General features: G+C 37.5%; 1 protein-coding gene across 1 annotated transcript in view; it reads left to right on the top strand.

The window, feature by feature from the left end:
- Window positions 1-17,142, top strand: part of CDH2 (cadherin 2) — a 264,972-nt gene that overhangs the window by 24,690 nt on the left and 223,140 nt on the right. The window contains 1 exon segment of the mRNA XM_043993604.1: window positions 6,624-6,735. Within this exon segment, the coding sequence (XP_043849539.1) occupies window positions 6,624-6,735 (112 nt within the window).

The raw sequence follows: 17,142 nt of genomic DNA, 5'->3' as shown, positions 1-17,142 counted from the left end.
AACATATTTTCCATGGGCAAGGAGGACAAGGAGCTCGGAATTTTAAAAGTGAACATGAAGAATGTTAAGGAAATACATGAATTTCACAGACTGGGAACTTGAATTGTGTGGAATCCTATACGTGTCCACAGAAACGTGGATTAAAGTAGGGAAACTTTTTTTTTTATCAATTAGTGCAAAGTATGAAAAATGTAACTTTTAAAAAATCATTGTTTTAAAATTCTATGTGCTTTCATTAAAATTATATCCTATTGGAGTCCTGGACTTGGAATCAAGTAGACTTGACTTCACATTTAACTTTGGTCATTTATTAAACTCAGTGACCACTGGCAAATAAAATCACAATCTTTCTGAGCCTTGGCATTCTTATCTATAAAATGGGAATACTTTTCTAGTCTTTACTTTTAGTCTTATTGTGAAACTCAGATGAGATGTTTTGTATAGCGTTTTTCAAAGTTGAATAGATTACATAGATGTCTGTTGTTGTGTTGTTATTGTTACTTGGTTACTTGATGTGAAAGGAACTTGACACTTGGGAGATATGAAAAACTTTAGCTTAGTAAAATGCAAAATTATAGGGTTTGGTCACTTTTTTTAGTAGCATGTAGATTATGTCTTTTTTTTTTTTTTTTGCAGGGCAGTGGGGGTTGTGACTTGCCCTGGGTCACACAGATAGTAAGTGTCAAGTGTCTGAGACCGGATTTGAACTCGGGTCTTCCTGAATCCAGGGCCGGTGCTTTATCTACTGTGCCACCTAGCTGCCCCAGATTATGTCTTAAAGCTATTATATGGTTTTTTTAACTTCATAAAAGAAAATTCTCATACAAAGAATTTTTTTCCCCTGACTATGATGGAATAAGCATCTATCAAAGATCAATACCATTAATTAAGTGACTGCTGTTTTTCAGTTTCTGTGCCAGGAGCTGGGGAAAAGAATTAAAAAATGAGACTGTCTCATTGGGATAAAACTCATTCACTTTTAAGTAATGCATAATATATTTAAATATATACACATATATGTGTATATTAAATATATACATATGTATGTAATTAAATATATATGCATATATATGGATATATACATACATACACATAGTGATAGGAGGACAGTATTAACAAGGGAATCTAAAAGGTCCCATGAAAGAGGTGGACCTTATTGATGTTGTTTGTCCTTTGTTCTCAAAGACCTGAGCTTACATTTGAAGGAAGATAGAGATTCTAAGAAGCAAAAGTGAGAAGGGAGAACATTCCAAGTATTAGGGGATGGTTAGAGTAGAAGGCACCATATGCAAAGTCACAGAGATGGGAGTTGATGGGTTCTGTGTGGGGAATGGCTAGTAATCTGGTTTGACTAGAGTAAAGAGTGAATGAGAGGGAGTAATGTGTAACTATCCTGGAGCCAGACTGAAAAGCTTGACGTCCAGCAGAGAAGTTTTCATATTCTCTTACATGCAATAGGTAACAGCTTCAGTAGTTTCTTAAGGAATGACATGGCCAGACTTATGCTTTAGGAATATCAGTTTGGAAGCTTGGTGGATTGAAGGGTAATGGGGTGTGTGTAGAGGAGATAGGGGCACTTCATGTTCATCATCTCTCTGGATATTGCTCCTTCTTTGCCAAATTCTCGTACTTTTCTCATATCTATACTTCCTTTCTGGATTTTAAAATCATTAAAAAAACCCCTGACACTTGCCCGCAGCTCACATAATTTATGGAAGATCATTGTGAAAGCTGTAAAATAATATAAAAACTATATTAATATTTAAATATTCTCTGCTTTTATCAGTATTGGGCACTTCTGCTATTGACATAGATTCTGCTCCCTCCTGTGTTACCATATGAATTTTGACTTATGAAATCTATTGCCAGGTAGCCAAACTTCTGGTGTTGAACCCCTCAAGTGCTTGTTTATTATTGGGTCCTTATTGAAGGCCTTTGCACCTTTCCAGGATCAGGCAAAACTTGTGCTCTCCTTGCACCTGTCTGACTATTCCTCAGTTTTTTCGATGGATCTTTGTCCAAGCCATGCCTGCCAATGGATATCTCCTGGGACTCTGTCCTCTGGTCTTTTCTCCCTCTGTGCTGTTTACTTGGTGATCTTGTCAGCTCTGATGGATTTAATTTTCATCTCTACACTGATGATTGATTCTCAGATATATTTGTCCAGACCTAATGTCTTTCCTGACTTCCAGATTTGAATCTCCCACTGCTCATTGGACATTTTGAACTGGTTATCCCCAGCATATCTGAAACTCAACACATCTGTAACTGAGCACATCTTTCCCTCCAAACTCCTCTCTCTTCACAACTTCACCATAGAAGCAAAGGTGTATTGGAGTCAGTTCAAGCAGTTAAATGGAAATGGGCAGAATTGTTAATGGAAATAGTCAAATACTTTGAATCAGGACTTAATTTGTTGATTATTGATTGTCTGGGTCGAAGAAAGTAATAGAGAAAATATCAATAATTCAGATTAAACTTAAAAGTGTGTCCTTGTGCATATTTTTGGAGGGAGAAGCTGATTGTTAAAGGTGTACCAGTGCACTAAAATTAGAGGACATTGCCATGCTCCCAGTTACCAAGGCTCCCAGTTTAGGTGTCACCTGGGAATTCTCACTCTCATCCCCTGGTATCCAGTTTGTCGCCAAGTCCTGTTGATTGTACTTTCATGACATCTTTGGCATATGCCCCCTTCTCTCCTCTGATACTACCACTCTTACAGACCCTCATAACCTTATGCTGGCACTATAGTATCCCTGCCCTCAAATCTCCCCTCACTCCATTCCTCTGCTTAGCTCTCAAATTGATCTCCCTGAAGTTTGGGCCTGACCATGTCACTCCCCCCAATCCCCCACCATTTCCCCATTCAATAAACTCCAGCGGTTCCCTGTCACCTCCAGGATCAAATACAAACCCTCTGTTTGACTTGTAAAGCCATTTATAACTGTTCTCCCTCCTATCTTTCTATTCTTTCTAGTCTCTTTTTTTTCTGTGGGACAATGAGGGTTAAGTGACTTGCCCAGGGACACACAGCTAGTAAGTGTCAAGTGTCAGGCTGGATTTGAACTCAGGTCCTCCTGAATCCAGGGCTGGTGCTTTATCCACTGCGCCACCTAGCTGCCCAAGTCTTTCTAGTTTTCTTACACTTTTTTACCCTTCCCCCCCCCCCCCAGGTCCAGGGCCACTGGTCTCTTCTCTATACCTGAGTGGGTATTTTCACTGGCTGTCCCTCATGCCTGCAGTGCTCTCCCTTCTCATCTCTGCCTCCTGGCTTTCTTTAAGTCCCCCCTCCCCAGTTTCTGTAAGAAGCCATTCCCAATCTCTCTTAGTGCTAGTGCCTCCCATCAGTTGATTAGCTGGACTTTTTCCTGTATATCTCTTGTTTGCGTATAGTTGTGTCTTGTCTCCCCTACACAACTGTGAGCTTCCTGAGAGCATAGCATTTAGCATTGCATGACACTAAGAAGGCGTTTAATAAATGCTTGTTGACTGACTGATTAGCTTTTCAGATCCCTGGGTCATCTTTGTGCCAAGATGGCATTTAGAGTAGAATTTTAATGAAAGAATAATGATGATTGTTATTCAGAATGAAGTAGACCTTGACCCCAACATCACTAAGTAGACCTTTAAGTTTCTTCATCTATTCTTCCAACATTGAGAGTTTTCTATTTTTCATATAGACTGAGACTTTCTTTAATGGAGACTTGCTCCTTGTGTGTAGTTCTGTGTTAGTTTGTGTCAGTATCAGTTTCCTTGTCTCATACAGCATGTCCCAAAAGTCTTAGTGCAGTTTAAAGCTATTAATAATGACTATTTGAGCTATTTAGGCTCAAAAGTACACTAAGACTCCTGCAACACTTTATATTTAGTTTTCACAATCTTTGATGGCTTGTACCTTGCCTTCTAGCAGAGGAGATAAAAGTATTAGATCTAGAGGCAGAACATTTAGGCAGAACATTTCTTTTGCTTTTTTTTTTTTTTTTTTTGCTTGGGGCAATGAGGGTTAAGCAACCTGCCCAGAGTCACACAGCTAGTAAGTGTCAAGTGTCTGAGGCTGGATTTGAACTTAGGTCCTCCTGAATCCAGGGCCGGTACTTTATCCACTGGCCACCTAGCTGTCCCCTTAGGCTAAATTTCTATTTCACTATTTACTACATGGTATGATACCTTATGCAAATAAGTCACAACCTTTCCAGACCTCAGTTTTCTCATCTGTAAAATGAGAGTGTTGGAATGGATGATTCCCAATGCCTTGTTGGCTCTAAATCTATACAAAGGTATAATATTATATAAATGTCAGTCATTATTTAAGTGGCCTTGTAACATCATCTATTGATGATGATGACGACGATGGTGATGACAACAACAGTGCATTTTGGGGATAGGTCTGTGATTTTCTTCATATAAGAAACTGCCGGTGATAGCACTGTCTCAACCAGTACAGATCAACACCTGCTCTCTTATTTGGTCTTTGAGAGCACCATTGAGAGTTTAAGGAACTTGCATAGGGTCTCATTGTCTCTATTCGTCCAAGGCAGTTTTTTGAATCCAGTCTTAGAATGCAAAACCACAACTCATTATCCACTAAGCTATTCTGGTTCTCATAATAGTAATAGCCAACACTTATTTAACCTTTTGCTTTGTTTTCATTCTCATTGATCCTTATAAAGTAGACATTGTTCTAATAGCCCATTTCACAGATGAGGAATCAAATTTAGCAGAAGTTCTTGGTTTTCCTGAGATGTAAAACATACAGAGACAGTATAATATGATTTAAAGGAATTCAGAATTGATTTTTCTCTTTAACAATGGGAATACTTTCAGAAGTGCAGACTTTAATTAATAACATAGTCCTCAGCTTACAAACACACTCCTTGTATCCATCCCTCAGGTGGGAATAGCCATTCCAGGTTAGGGGGTTGCCAGCCACCTGTATCCCTCTCATTGCTGTACTCTGTCCTGGGCCTTTGGCTACAACTCTACTACCTCTACTTTACCTTCAATGTCTTAGTCTCTTCTTTTCAGTTTTCCCCAGCAGCAGTGTGCTGAGATGGGATGCAAAAGGAAAACCTTGGTGGGTCAGCCATCTGTTTCTCCATTTGTCCTCTACCCCCTGCTCCTGACCACCATTTAGGAAGGAGGGGAAGGATAGAATTCTGTCCTGCTTATTCCTCATTGCCTCATTTTCCCTTTAGACCCTTTCTAGATTTTCACAACTTTTCTTTCCTTGTATTTTACCCCCATCCCCAAAGTGTTTCTTTCATAATGAGGCAGAGCCCAGGTAAAGAATGAATACACGTCCCAGACATCCTCATTTGGAACACAATTACATTTTCCTATTGAAGCATTTTTATTCAGTCACTGAGTTAACACACTGCTCTATTAAGTGCTATTCTTTAGGTAAAATATGAGTTAAACAGGCTATTACTGGTTGGCCTGGTAGGCTAACTGCTGCATATGAGGGAAAATGTGTTTTGAGTTCCAAACAATCAATCTAGAATCAACTTTTCGAATAAAACACACTTTGTAATTTATAGAGGGACTGTACTACAATATGCTCGATCTTCTACTAATCAAAATAAGGGTAGATAAGGTAATGTGTGCTTGAATTAAATTTGTTTGAAATTTTAACTGTACTTAATGTTTTAAGTGAAATAACTCACTGAGACCTGCCACGTATACATATATATCACATAAACCACAAAAAACACAATGCTTTCAGTTACTTAAATCCCTGTCAGAATTTTACTAAATAAACACAGGCTTGGGCCAAAGTGGGTTAAAGAAAACTTGTGGCTAGGTATTGGTAACTAAAAGAAAAAGTACTAGAGATCTGATTTTTCAGCCAGTTTTGGACATTAAGAACACTAGACCAGGAAGAGGAAAAGTAATAACAAAAAGAAAGCTACTTGTTTATGAATTTTGAGAATTTTCCCTCAGGCATTATAAATGCTGTATGATTCATTAAGTTAGAAATCAAATTATGTTGCCATGGCAGAATATAAAGTATATTTTAGAAAGGTGTATGTTTAATTAGAAAATTGAACTTTTAGTTTTGTTTATTGTAGTCATATTTCAAAATTAGGGTAATTATGTTATTTTTGTGGGATCAGTTTGAGTTGGTGTAGGTACTGCTTTTCTCATAGAAAATTTTCATCTCCTTTGTCAGTGTACACAGTAGAACCAGAGAACCCCTCCGTAATCAAATATTTTAGATGGCTAATAAAATCTCTAAGAGTAAATGTTAAAGTGACTTGTTCCTCCTATTGAAAAATAAGTTCATGGTGGTGATTAATGCAAGGTTTATTACAGCATGAGAGATGTTTTTGTTTCCCCTATGATTCCACTTGAGTTTCAATAAGCATTTTACTTGAAACGTTCAATAGTTAGAAGAATCCAGAATGTGTAGTATTTAGCTCTTACTAGACAAGTGGGATTTGTTCTTTCCATTCCAGTTATCAAAAAGATTAACCCTTTGCCCTCAAAGTTCTAATTGTAGCCATTGAGAAACAAAGGAGTTATTTGTACAAGACAGAAAAGAAATGAGATTTTTTTTTTCCAAGTGGAATGTTGCTTAGTTGAAGGGGTTACAATTATTACACACATTTTATCTTGTATTTCAGGCACCAATACAGGCAACTGGTGAAATCACATTATGCAAGACTGGATTTCCTGAAGATGTTTACAGTGCAGTCTTATCGAGGGGTGTGCATGAAGGACAACCTCTTCTCAATGGTATCATTTGAAAAGAAATATTTCTTTTTGATGTTCTGTGCTTTTTGCAACAAATTGATCGTTTACAAAAAAAAATCCTTCAATCATTTCTACAGTAGTAACCAGTATGAATTCTTCAGTCACTATAATGATATTGTAGAGACCATAGTCTACCTTTTTAGTAAGTTCATGAATCTCTCCTAGTGGATAATTGGAAGGTTTCTGTACTCTTGATAATTTTCTTTCATATTTTGGTTTGCAATAGAAGTCTTATTGTGAATTGTTTACTATTTTATTTTCTGATAATTGTGCCATTAATCTAGTTATCAGTGTTTTAAGACATATTAGCCTAATGGTAGGATGATTAGACCTTGGGTTGGATTCACAGGGTCCAGGAGAAGACTTTGAGTCAGAAACTTATTGGTACAGGGGGGAAGTGAGATCATTGGAATGACACAGTAACAGACTCCAGTAGCCTCATGAGCCTGTAGGATACAACAACAGCTAGGCCTGGTTCATCAACCAAAAAATCATGTATCGTCCTGGATCTCATACTTTTCATTACTGGACACATGGTAGCAGGAAGGACCGCTACCTCAAATTCTGAGTGACTGGATTTTCTGGGACAGAGTAGTCATCTACCCCAAAGGAAAACTGGATGAAAAAATGTTCTGACACTGCTGCCATCATGGTAGCACAAATTGAAGAGAAGGCACTAGGAGAAACTTGTGAAAGCAGCAACATGATTTATGTTTTCTCTGAAAGGGAGCCTCAGAGCCAAATTGTACTAATTCCTATATTAAATCGAGAAGAGCAAAACTCAAGGCATGAGTATGTGACTATCATGTGTATGTGTGTGTGTGTGTATGATTTCATCTGTGTCAGGAACTCTTAGTGTAAAAACACATTCCATGTGTGCATTAGCAACTTTCTCTTGTAACTTATTGTCTCTGAAATTTGCTTGAGACACTATGAGTGATTTGCTCATGGTCACACTACTCTATATTTCTTTTTTTTTTTTTTTTTTGAGTGAGGCAATTTGAGGTTAAGTGACTTGCCCAGGGTCACACAGCTAGTAAGTGTTAAGTGCCTGAGGCCGGATTTGAACTCAGGTACTCCTGACTCCAGGGCTGGTGCTCTATCCACTGCGCCACCTAGCTGTCCCACACTACTCTATATTTCAAAGGCAGGTCAAGAATCCCTGTCTTCTCATGTCAAGGTTAACTTCTAACATATAGATACTTAATAGAGTTAATATAGTGATATAACTGGTATATTCCCAAAGCCAACACTTGATAGTGTGTACTTAGTTGGGCCTTAGAGAAATAATTGCATACTGGGGAAATATAGATAGGTAAACTTGTAGGGTTTTTGTTCGTTGTTTTGTTTTGGCAAGATAACTACATTACTCACAAGGGTCCAGAATATACTTGTTTTACTTAATTTAGATTGGACCCTTTTCTCTAGAGGAATGAGGAGGATATATAGATAGAGAGTGTGACTGGCAACACCAAGCCTTTTCTCTTTCTTTTACTTGATGACTGCCTGCTAGCCAGGCCATTGGCTTCAAGTAGTAGCAATATTCTTGAGCCATTTTAATATTTCCTGCCCTCTCCTGCTTTTATCTTTAAGTAATGCCTGGGTCTGCTATGGGAGACACAAGTTTGTTCTAAGCCATATTACCTACTGGAGACTAAAGGGCTCTTGCCAGACTGTTAGCTGAGGATACACTAGGGAATAGTGGCATTGTCATTTCCTGAGGGGTCGTTATAATAAGCAGATTTTGTAATTACTCCTATGCCCACTTCAGAGTGGTGACCCTCAAAGAAAAGGAGTACTTTATATTACCTCAAGTGGGAGAGTTTTCATGGTATAAGCACAACCCAGATCAGTATATTCCATATAACCTTTAGTAGAAAAGATGATCTAAATAGTGTCTGAGGGTCATAATTTTCTGACCTCAACCAGGATTGCTCAAGCAGCTTGTTGGACCAGAAGAGCAGTAGAAGGGGCCCATTTTTATATTTTTGGGATGCAGAAGATGTCTGCATAGCCTCCACAGGAGCAGACGTGTCATGCGAACCACTAGCTATCTAGCTTTCAGTGTAAGATAGAAGGCATAATGAATCATCAAGAGCCATGAACACGGTTAGGAGGTACTTTTGGGTTTTTGTCATTGAATACATCAACCATGAGTGGATCAGATAACAGCTAAAAGTAGGGCCTGATAGAATTCCTTTGGAGTCAGGGGCCAGACTAAAGTCATTCATTAGTCACTCTAGCTGTATCTACATACTCCCTCTCCCTTAATCCTTCTGGGGAAAGGTCTCAGTCTAAACATCCTGGATCACAGGGAACAAAGTTTGCCAAGTATTTTGTTCAGACTCTTGGTTTTGGTTTTTAAATTCATTTGAGCAGAGTTTTACTTCATATGCTGAATCAGAAACCAACCTTTTCCTAAAGGATGAAGTAGCTCTTAAAGTATTAATACATAGGATTGTAAAAGTGAGCTACTTTATAAAATAATGGCCCATGATCAACTTTGAATAGAGTTGAAATGTAGCTTCATGGTTTAACTACTTGTGTACAGTATGAGTTCATAGAAATAAAAAGCCATGGCACTAATGATTTTGAATATAGATTTCTATCTAATTATCCAATTCATATTTAATTATTTATTCATTTTTAGTTTTCCTAGTAAATCCTAATAAAAACTTAATTCAGAAGTATGAATAGGTACTTTAAATGAACAGATGATTTTTTTTCTTTCAAATTTAACTGCAGGGGTGTGGGACTTTAGTTAGTGATATTTTTTTCTTGGACCTATTTATTATATAAGAATACACATCACTGAAATTTGAAAGAAAAGAGATTTTTGCTTAGTGTAGTTTGATTTAAACTTGAATTGCGTATCAATGTTGAAAATCTTTGAGACTTTTATAAGGTTGCTTTTAGAAAATTCTGTGGCAACCAGAACTAATTAGATTTTCACAGGGCTCTGCCATATGCTGTAATTTGAAGTTTTGTATCGGTGTGTGTGTATGCGTATGTGTGTTTAGAATTGACATATCTGAGTAGTTAAGTACTTCTTCCCCACTCTCAACCCCTTTTCACCTGAGAAATTTTTGTGTGACCCCAGGTATATAGGTATATAAAATAGGTATACATAACCTTTAACTATTGCCAAATTTTTTTTGACCCTCACATTCAGTTACATGACCCCATATGTGGTCGAGACCTACAGTTTATGAAGCTAGCCTCTAGATTGTGAGAAGTTTCAAAATATAAGAGCCTTCCTCACCTCTCAACTACTATGCACAGATAATCATTTTATCTCCCTTTTTACAGTGGGAGTCAGTGTGGTCTATAGTATAGTAGAAAGTCCCCTAGTTCTGTTCCTCATTATTTCTCACCCTGGATTATTGAAATAGCCTCACATATTTCCTTCACATAGCTGCCAAAGGCACAGGTATGACCATGTTAGTCTTATACCCAGCAAACTCCAGAGGCTTTCTGTTACCCACACAACACATTCAAATACAGGGTGGGCTGAAAGTCACGAAGGGGTTTCAAGACTTAATAACTCCTTCACTTTTTGTTTTTAATTTATAATACCATAGCATCATATACAGTATATATAGGGAATAAAGAAAACTAATTTTCAAAAAGTTTTTGAAACATCAGACCTCTTCTTGACATTTGGCCCATCCTGTATAAAAAACTCCTGTGACATTTCAAGCCCGATACAACCTGGCACCTTAGCCTGTACTTCCCTTCATGTACTTTATGGTCCAGTCAGGCATGGCCTCCTTACTGCTCTTCTCATAGAGCACTTCACTTGCTTTTTAACTGGCTATTTCTTCTGCCTGGAAGGCACTCCCTCCTCATCTCCATTTCTTAGAATCTCTAACTCCCTTCAGGGTTCAACTCAAATGCCATTTTCTATAAGAAGCCTTTTCTAATAGTCCCCAGCTGATAATGCTATTGTCCCAACAGTTTATGTTTGCCTCTATATGTGGAGGTGTGCTAGCAAATGTTTAACAACCAGAGTAAACTTTTAAGTTTAATCTGCATTGTTAACACTCAAGTCTAGACAAGCAACAAAACAATAACTCAAACCCTAATTTTTAGTGTTTGTAGATTTCCACCCAGACAATTTAACTCTTGGTGGGTTGGAGCTAGCCCCAGTACAGCCTTCTATCTGTATAGGGTTCTCCACTATAGATTGGAATCTCCTCAAAGACAGCCCTTCATTTTTGTCTTTCTATCCATTTGTGCCTGGCTGAGTGACTGGCTCATAGTGGGTGCTTAATAAATGCTTATTGATTGATTGGAAGAATTCTGAACCAGAGGCAGACTTGTGTGTGTGTGTGTGTGTGTGTGTGTGTGTGTGTGTGTGTGTGTGTGTGTGTTTTCCAGTAGTCCCTGCTCTATTGAATACTTAATGAGATTTTGTTAGGGTCAGTTGAGATAATGTCTGTGAAAATGCTTTGAAAACTCTAAGGCTGTGAGAATGTAAATTACAATGGTTCTGTTAAGAGTTATGCTTGTTCACTTAGAGTTTTTGTTTAGGTCTGAGTTTTCCTCCCACTTAATGATGCCCTTGACCTCCAAATTGAAAAAAACCGTTTTCATAAAATCATAGATTTAGTGCTGTGGTCCTTGGAGATCATGTTATCCAGTGCCTCCTAATTCTCCCACCCATCGTATAGATTAGTAAACTAGAGACACAGAGAGAAGTTATTTGCCCAAGGTTGCACACCTAATAAGTAACAGAATTGGAGTTTGATACCCGAGTCCTCTGAGTCCCAACTCTTTGTTTTTTACACTATATCACAGTCTTTATGGAGATGAGAAGCTCCCAGTCTCTCAGATTGTTCTCTTTGGAAATAGAGGGAGCAGCTAGGTGGTGCGGTAGATAGAACACGGGGCTTTTAAGTCAGGAAGACCTGGGTTCAAATGTGGCCTCCGATATTTACTAGCTGTATGAATCTGACAGGTTATTTAAACACACACACACACACACACACACACACACACACACACACAAGTCTGCCTCAGTTTCCTCATCTGGAAAATGGGAGTAATAATAGCACCCATTTCCTAGAGTTGCTGTGAGGATCAAATGAGATAATAATTGTAAAATATTACCTGTGCTCAGCACAGTGCCTGGCATATGATAGGAACTATATACATTTTAACTATTATTATTGCAAAAAGCAATCCATATCTACTATTAACTGAAGAGAAGTTTCTACCAAAATTTAAAACACCCAGGTGCTTGCTTTCTGCCTAACAATAATTTTTCAGAGTTATCAGCATCCTTATTTTGATAACTCCAGTGATCTGTGAATTTTTTTGCTATGAATGCTATTTCCAGAGACACAGATCACTTAATGACTGTGGTCCAAAAATGCTTGTAGCCAAACTTAATGGTTGATGAGTCTTTTCTCAGTTGGGATAGCAGCCACATAAGCCATACTTCAGACCTTTCCAATTTAGTAAGCCCTATCAGTGCATATGCTTCTTTGGCAGACCCTTCAAAAACTCAAGGTCACCTTTACAGGACCATATGACCATTATCAGGCTCAAGACTTTAGTGGAGGCGTCAACACCCTATCTATTTTTAATTTTAAATGTCTGTGAAACAACATGTCCTCTTCCTAGAAGCTGGAACATGTGGCATTTTCAAGAGAGTATGAAAGGAAAACAAGCACAAATTATATTACTTTATCATAGGAATGGTTCAAACAAGTTGAAAGAGAGACACTGACTAGATTTTTGTCTCCCACAAAATAATTGTAATTGTTAATGCTTCCTCCACATTTTGATATGCCTAAGTGCATATAGTTTGTTGGTCACTACGTGTCATTGACTTATTTAATCACACTGTCATTGAAATACTCTAATGGTAAAAAGCATATTTTCTGGTTATTAGATAATGTCAATGACAAGAATTGAGTGGAACTTCCTGCCAATGTCTCTTAAGAACAAAATGAAGAAAAGACTTAGTTTTTCTTTTTTTTCCCCCAGGGTTAGAAATATAAAAGCTTGGGGGAAAAAAAGATCTTTGTCTGTAGTCCCTGCTTCCATTGGGCAAGTTTCAGTTGGAATTCCTTCCAGTGTCTATAGTTTCAGTTGTACATATGTTTTTTGGTGTTTATAAGGCCTTTTTCTTTGTGCTTTAAAAAATATATTAAGATCACCAAAATTTTAATATAAAATTGAAAATGCTGTTTTTCCAAAGGTGTGTGTGTGTGTGTGTGTGTGTGTGTGTGTGTGTGTGTGTATAAACACACTTGTGGTCAGAAGCAAATCTACTCCCCAGCTCTGGCTTTCGTGAAGCCTACAACTTTAAGATTGAGCAGTATCTCTAGTGCAAAAGGATTTGGGGAATATCATTGCTTTGAAAGGTCCTGGAGTTTTCACTTACACATTGTAAGAATGTGGAATAGTTCATTCATTGAATTCTTTTCTTTGTGGCCAGTCTTTCCAGGTATACTTGCTGAACCAGTGCTTTTGGGACCTGGATGAATTGTTAGGTTTAGCCAAGAGGATCAGTGTTGTAATTCTGCAATGTGAGCTCTTCCCCCGAAACATATACAATGCAGTTCTTTGCTATATGGAGAGCCAGGTTATTCAGTATCTTGTCTGTCATTTATTTCATAATAATATGACACTTTATATCTTTCTCTTAATAATATCATTGTGCTTATAAGATAATATTTATTAAATATAAACAATGTGGAGAGTCATACTTTGAGTCAGGAAAACCTGCATTCAAATTATGACCCTAACTGTGTAAATCAGTTAATCTCATTGTTCTTAGGAGTTAGTTCCCCTTTCTAACACATACCTTGGGTATGTCCTATTGTATGTGCTATTATATTGGAAGGTATTTGGCAACCACAATCTCTTGATTTCCCAGTAGGAGGCCAATACCCAGTCAGGGTCCTCAGCCTTTTTAGTACAATGCCTTATATGTGGGCACTTAATGAAAAGCTCATTGAGCTCACCTTTAGGGACAGAAATGGGGAGAGAGGGAAGGAGAATGTTGAGATCAGTTGAGATCACTGAGACAGCTTATTTTGTAAGCATGCTGTCTTTTAAAGATAGATGAGACCTTGGAAAATATTTCATATTTAGGTATACAAGTATGATCTCAACATAGGTTCTTGTATTGATGAAATATAATCACACAAAATGAAATTTCTTTATAAAGTTGACATACAATATAATATGGTTTTATTTATGATGAAATATACACAGTAAAACCATAGAAAATAGAAACCTTGGCAAGGGGCATGATGGTCATAAGCTGGCTGTAGTGTGTAACTGGTCATAACTTGGCTTGAAAGAAATGGTATGAAAGACACTGTTGATGATAATGGATGACTTGAAAAGGATGCAGACTGGTCACAGCCCAAGAATGGGAGTTAACAGATGGACTGACCTGAGTGTTATGTTGATACTTGTGAGGACCTGCAAGAACAAGAGCAAAGCTTTCCAACATTTTGGGTGATTCCTGGGGAAAACATGGATAGTTACCTGCAGAGGATGAGAAAACAGGCAGGGATTCCATTTAGCATCAGAGCAAAGTGTCCATATCTGTATCGAAGAATTTTAAAATTGGAAAGCATGATGAGACTTTCAAGATTATCTAGTACAATCCACATTTTTTCTTCCAGTAAGGAAGTTGAAACCCAGACTTGCCTGAGGTCACACAGCTTGTTAACCTATAATTGTTTTCTATTATCTTAGCTCAGTGGGAGACAGGGTTGATGAGATTTGACATGGTACGTTTTTTATTTATCACTATGTATGATAAAGAGAAAGCTTCTCTTTTTAACACTGCTACTCAAATGAATGAACAGTGGAGATTTACAAGGTATTTATAAGGTACAGGTGATGGTGAGACAAACCAATTTCCCTAGAAAACTTACTGTTTCCCCTTCCTTATTAACAAATTTCGTAGTCTTGCATGAACAGAACAGTCCAGACCTTTGGGATATGATCTGGATTCCTCTGTGTGTGTATGTACATTTCTATACAAATATACACAATATGTATATGTGTGTATTCCACTGAATTTCAAAATGACCTGACAATAATCCAAAGTAATTGATAACACAGGCATTCATTCAATTGCAATGTTCTTAACATTTTATAATAACAGGCACCTTATTGTAGCTAAAAGAATCACAAGCTGTTTGCTGTGTAAATGTACCAATATGGCATTTCCCTGTATTTTGCCCCAAGTGATATATACAGGCATAGACAGCTGAGTAAGTAAACTAATCGAAAGCAATTTCAATCTGGTTGAAAATAATCATCATGTAGCCACCTAGCATTGGTGAGCATGAATGGGTTCCTGAAAATATTCTTGAAAATAAACCATAAGCTACTATTTTTATTGACCCCTTAGAGATTGATGGTTGTGTACATTAATGCTAGGAGGAAGCTGCAGTGTACAATCTTTAGGTAAGTACTTTTTGTTGGGTCACTAAGTCTGTTAGGACTTTTGCTTCTCTTTCAGCAGGTAGACAGGCAGGCATTTTATATGTTTTGTGTTTTACTGAAAATGGGAAGCAATGCTTTTTAAGTCAGTTATGCCACATTAAAAGCCTTTGCTAAACTGTTATGAAACCATGTATTTTGCTTTTTTCCCCCCCCTTTCTGATAAGGTGGTCTTCTATTGATTGTGTGAATGTTTTCTTAAGTGTTAGTGAGATTTGAAAGATGCACTCATAAGCATCATATTTATAAGGCTTTACAGACTGTAAGTGTTATACTGATTTTCAATTGATTGTGGGTGAAACCGCCAAGAACACAGAGGCTCTTCTCTTGGATGTTGGTGATAGTAATCCCTGAGGAAGAAGAGGAGAGTAATGTGGCCATATTGAATTTCAGATGTGCCATTGTGCAATTATTCTCTTATTCTTTTCTCCCTATCACTTGTGTGAAAAGATAAAAACATTTTATATTCCTGAGACCAAAACCAGAACTGAGATTCTTTGTCAGGAGTTTAATTTTGATTGGCTTCAAATATTTCATTTTATATTTAAAGCTCATTATTCTATTCTTGTTATGCTTGCTCTGGCCTGCCCCCTGCCCACCACACACACACACACACACACACACACACACACACACACACACACACACACACACACACACACACACACACACACACCCCTCTGCTATTTATTCATTTACGATGTTGATCTTACTGATTTTTTTCCATTTACAGAGATGGATTTTACTAGTTGCATCTTTCATTGGGATGCCCTGATGATCAGTATGTCTATATGAGATTTGGACACAGCTACTTACACCAAATCCTGGGCTCTCTCCACTATTTTACACTGCTTGATCAAATTTGTGGATGTCTTTTTGTGGTCATCCAGTTGAGCCAGCTGTTCATGAGACTCGTCAAGTCATGCATTGGTTAGACATGGATTGGGTTTCAGAAATAATTCAGTAAGACTGAATAAAGGAAATGAACTTATTTTTGTTTGAACTAACAGTGTTAGCTCATAGTAAGTTTGTGGTTAACTACCTTCTCCCCCCTTCACCATTTCTTTTTCACATGTGTGGCTTCCTAGCAAAGTGGTTTGGCAGCAACAATATTGAACTCAGACCCAAGATACTTGGGTATAGATTCTAGCTCTTGACACTTCACAAGCGGCATAAACATTGACAAAACCCCTTTATCTCTATGAGGCCCAACTTCTTAATGTATAAAATGGATATAATAAGATTTACACTGTCCATCTCATAGTTTTTGTGAAGAAAGCACTTTGCAAACTTTTAAAGCTACTGTATACTTATGAGATATTTTGATTATCCTGTTTTATAAAATTTATATTTTTTACCCCAATTTAGGACTTTACATTTTTGTAGCTATTTAAGTCTTTTAAAAAAAGTTCTGATGGACCATCCTCAGGACCAATCCATGAGATAATTCACTGATGATCCTTCTATACTCTAATAGGAATATTTAAAAAAAAGATTGATAATTTTTTAAAACAGCATTGCCCCTCTAGAGAGCATGTCTTAGTTAAAATTATTGTAAATGATCAGTAATAAGAATTTCATAGTAAAATCTCTATAAATAAAACTAGTTTTTCTAGGTAATAATATGCCAGTCTGAGGCAGCTAAAAACAATAGAGAAGATTGCATTAAACAGAAATAGTACAAACTGGCTTCAGACTGGCAGAAAAGCTTCAACTACCTGATAAACATCAGGTCCTGTCTCAGAAATCCTCTCCTGCTCCATAGTTTTTCTTCCCGCAGTCTTCTCCACTATCTTGAGAATCACTAATACCTAATACCAGACTTTGGTGGAAATGGTCATTCCAAGAAGTGGATTGGGAAACACTTACCGAGCCAAGGTGATAACAGGTTTGTGAAGTAATTGGGGAATA

Source organism: Dromiciops gliroides, chromosome 1, assembly GCF_019393635.1.
Source record: "Dromiciops gliroides isolate mDroGli1 chromosome 1, mDroGli1.pri, whole genome shotgun sequence".
NCBI lineage: Eukaryota > Metazoa > Chordata > Mammalia > Microbiotheria > Microbiotheriidae > Dromiciops > Dromiciops gliroides.
This window is presented reverse-complemented; position numbering and strand designations above follow the sequence as displayed.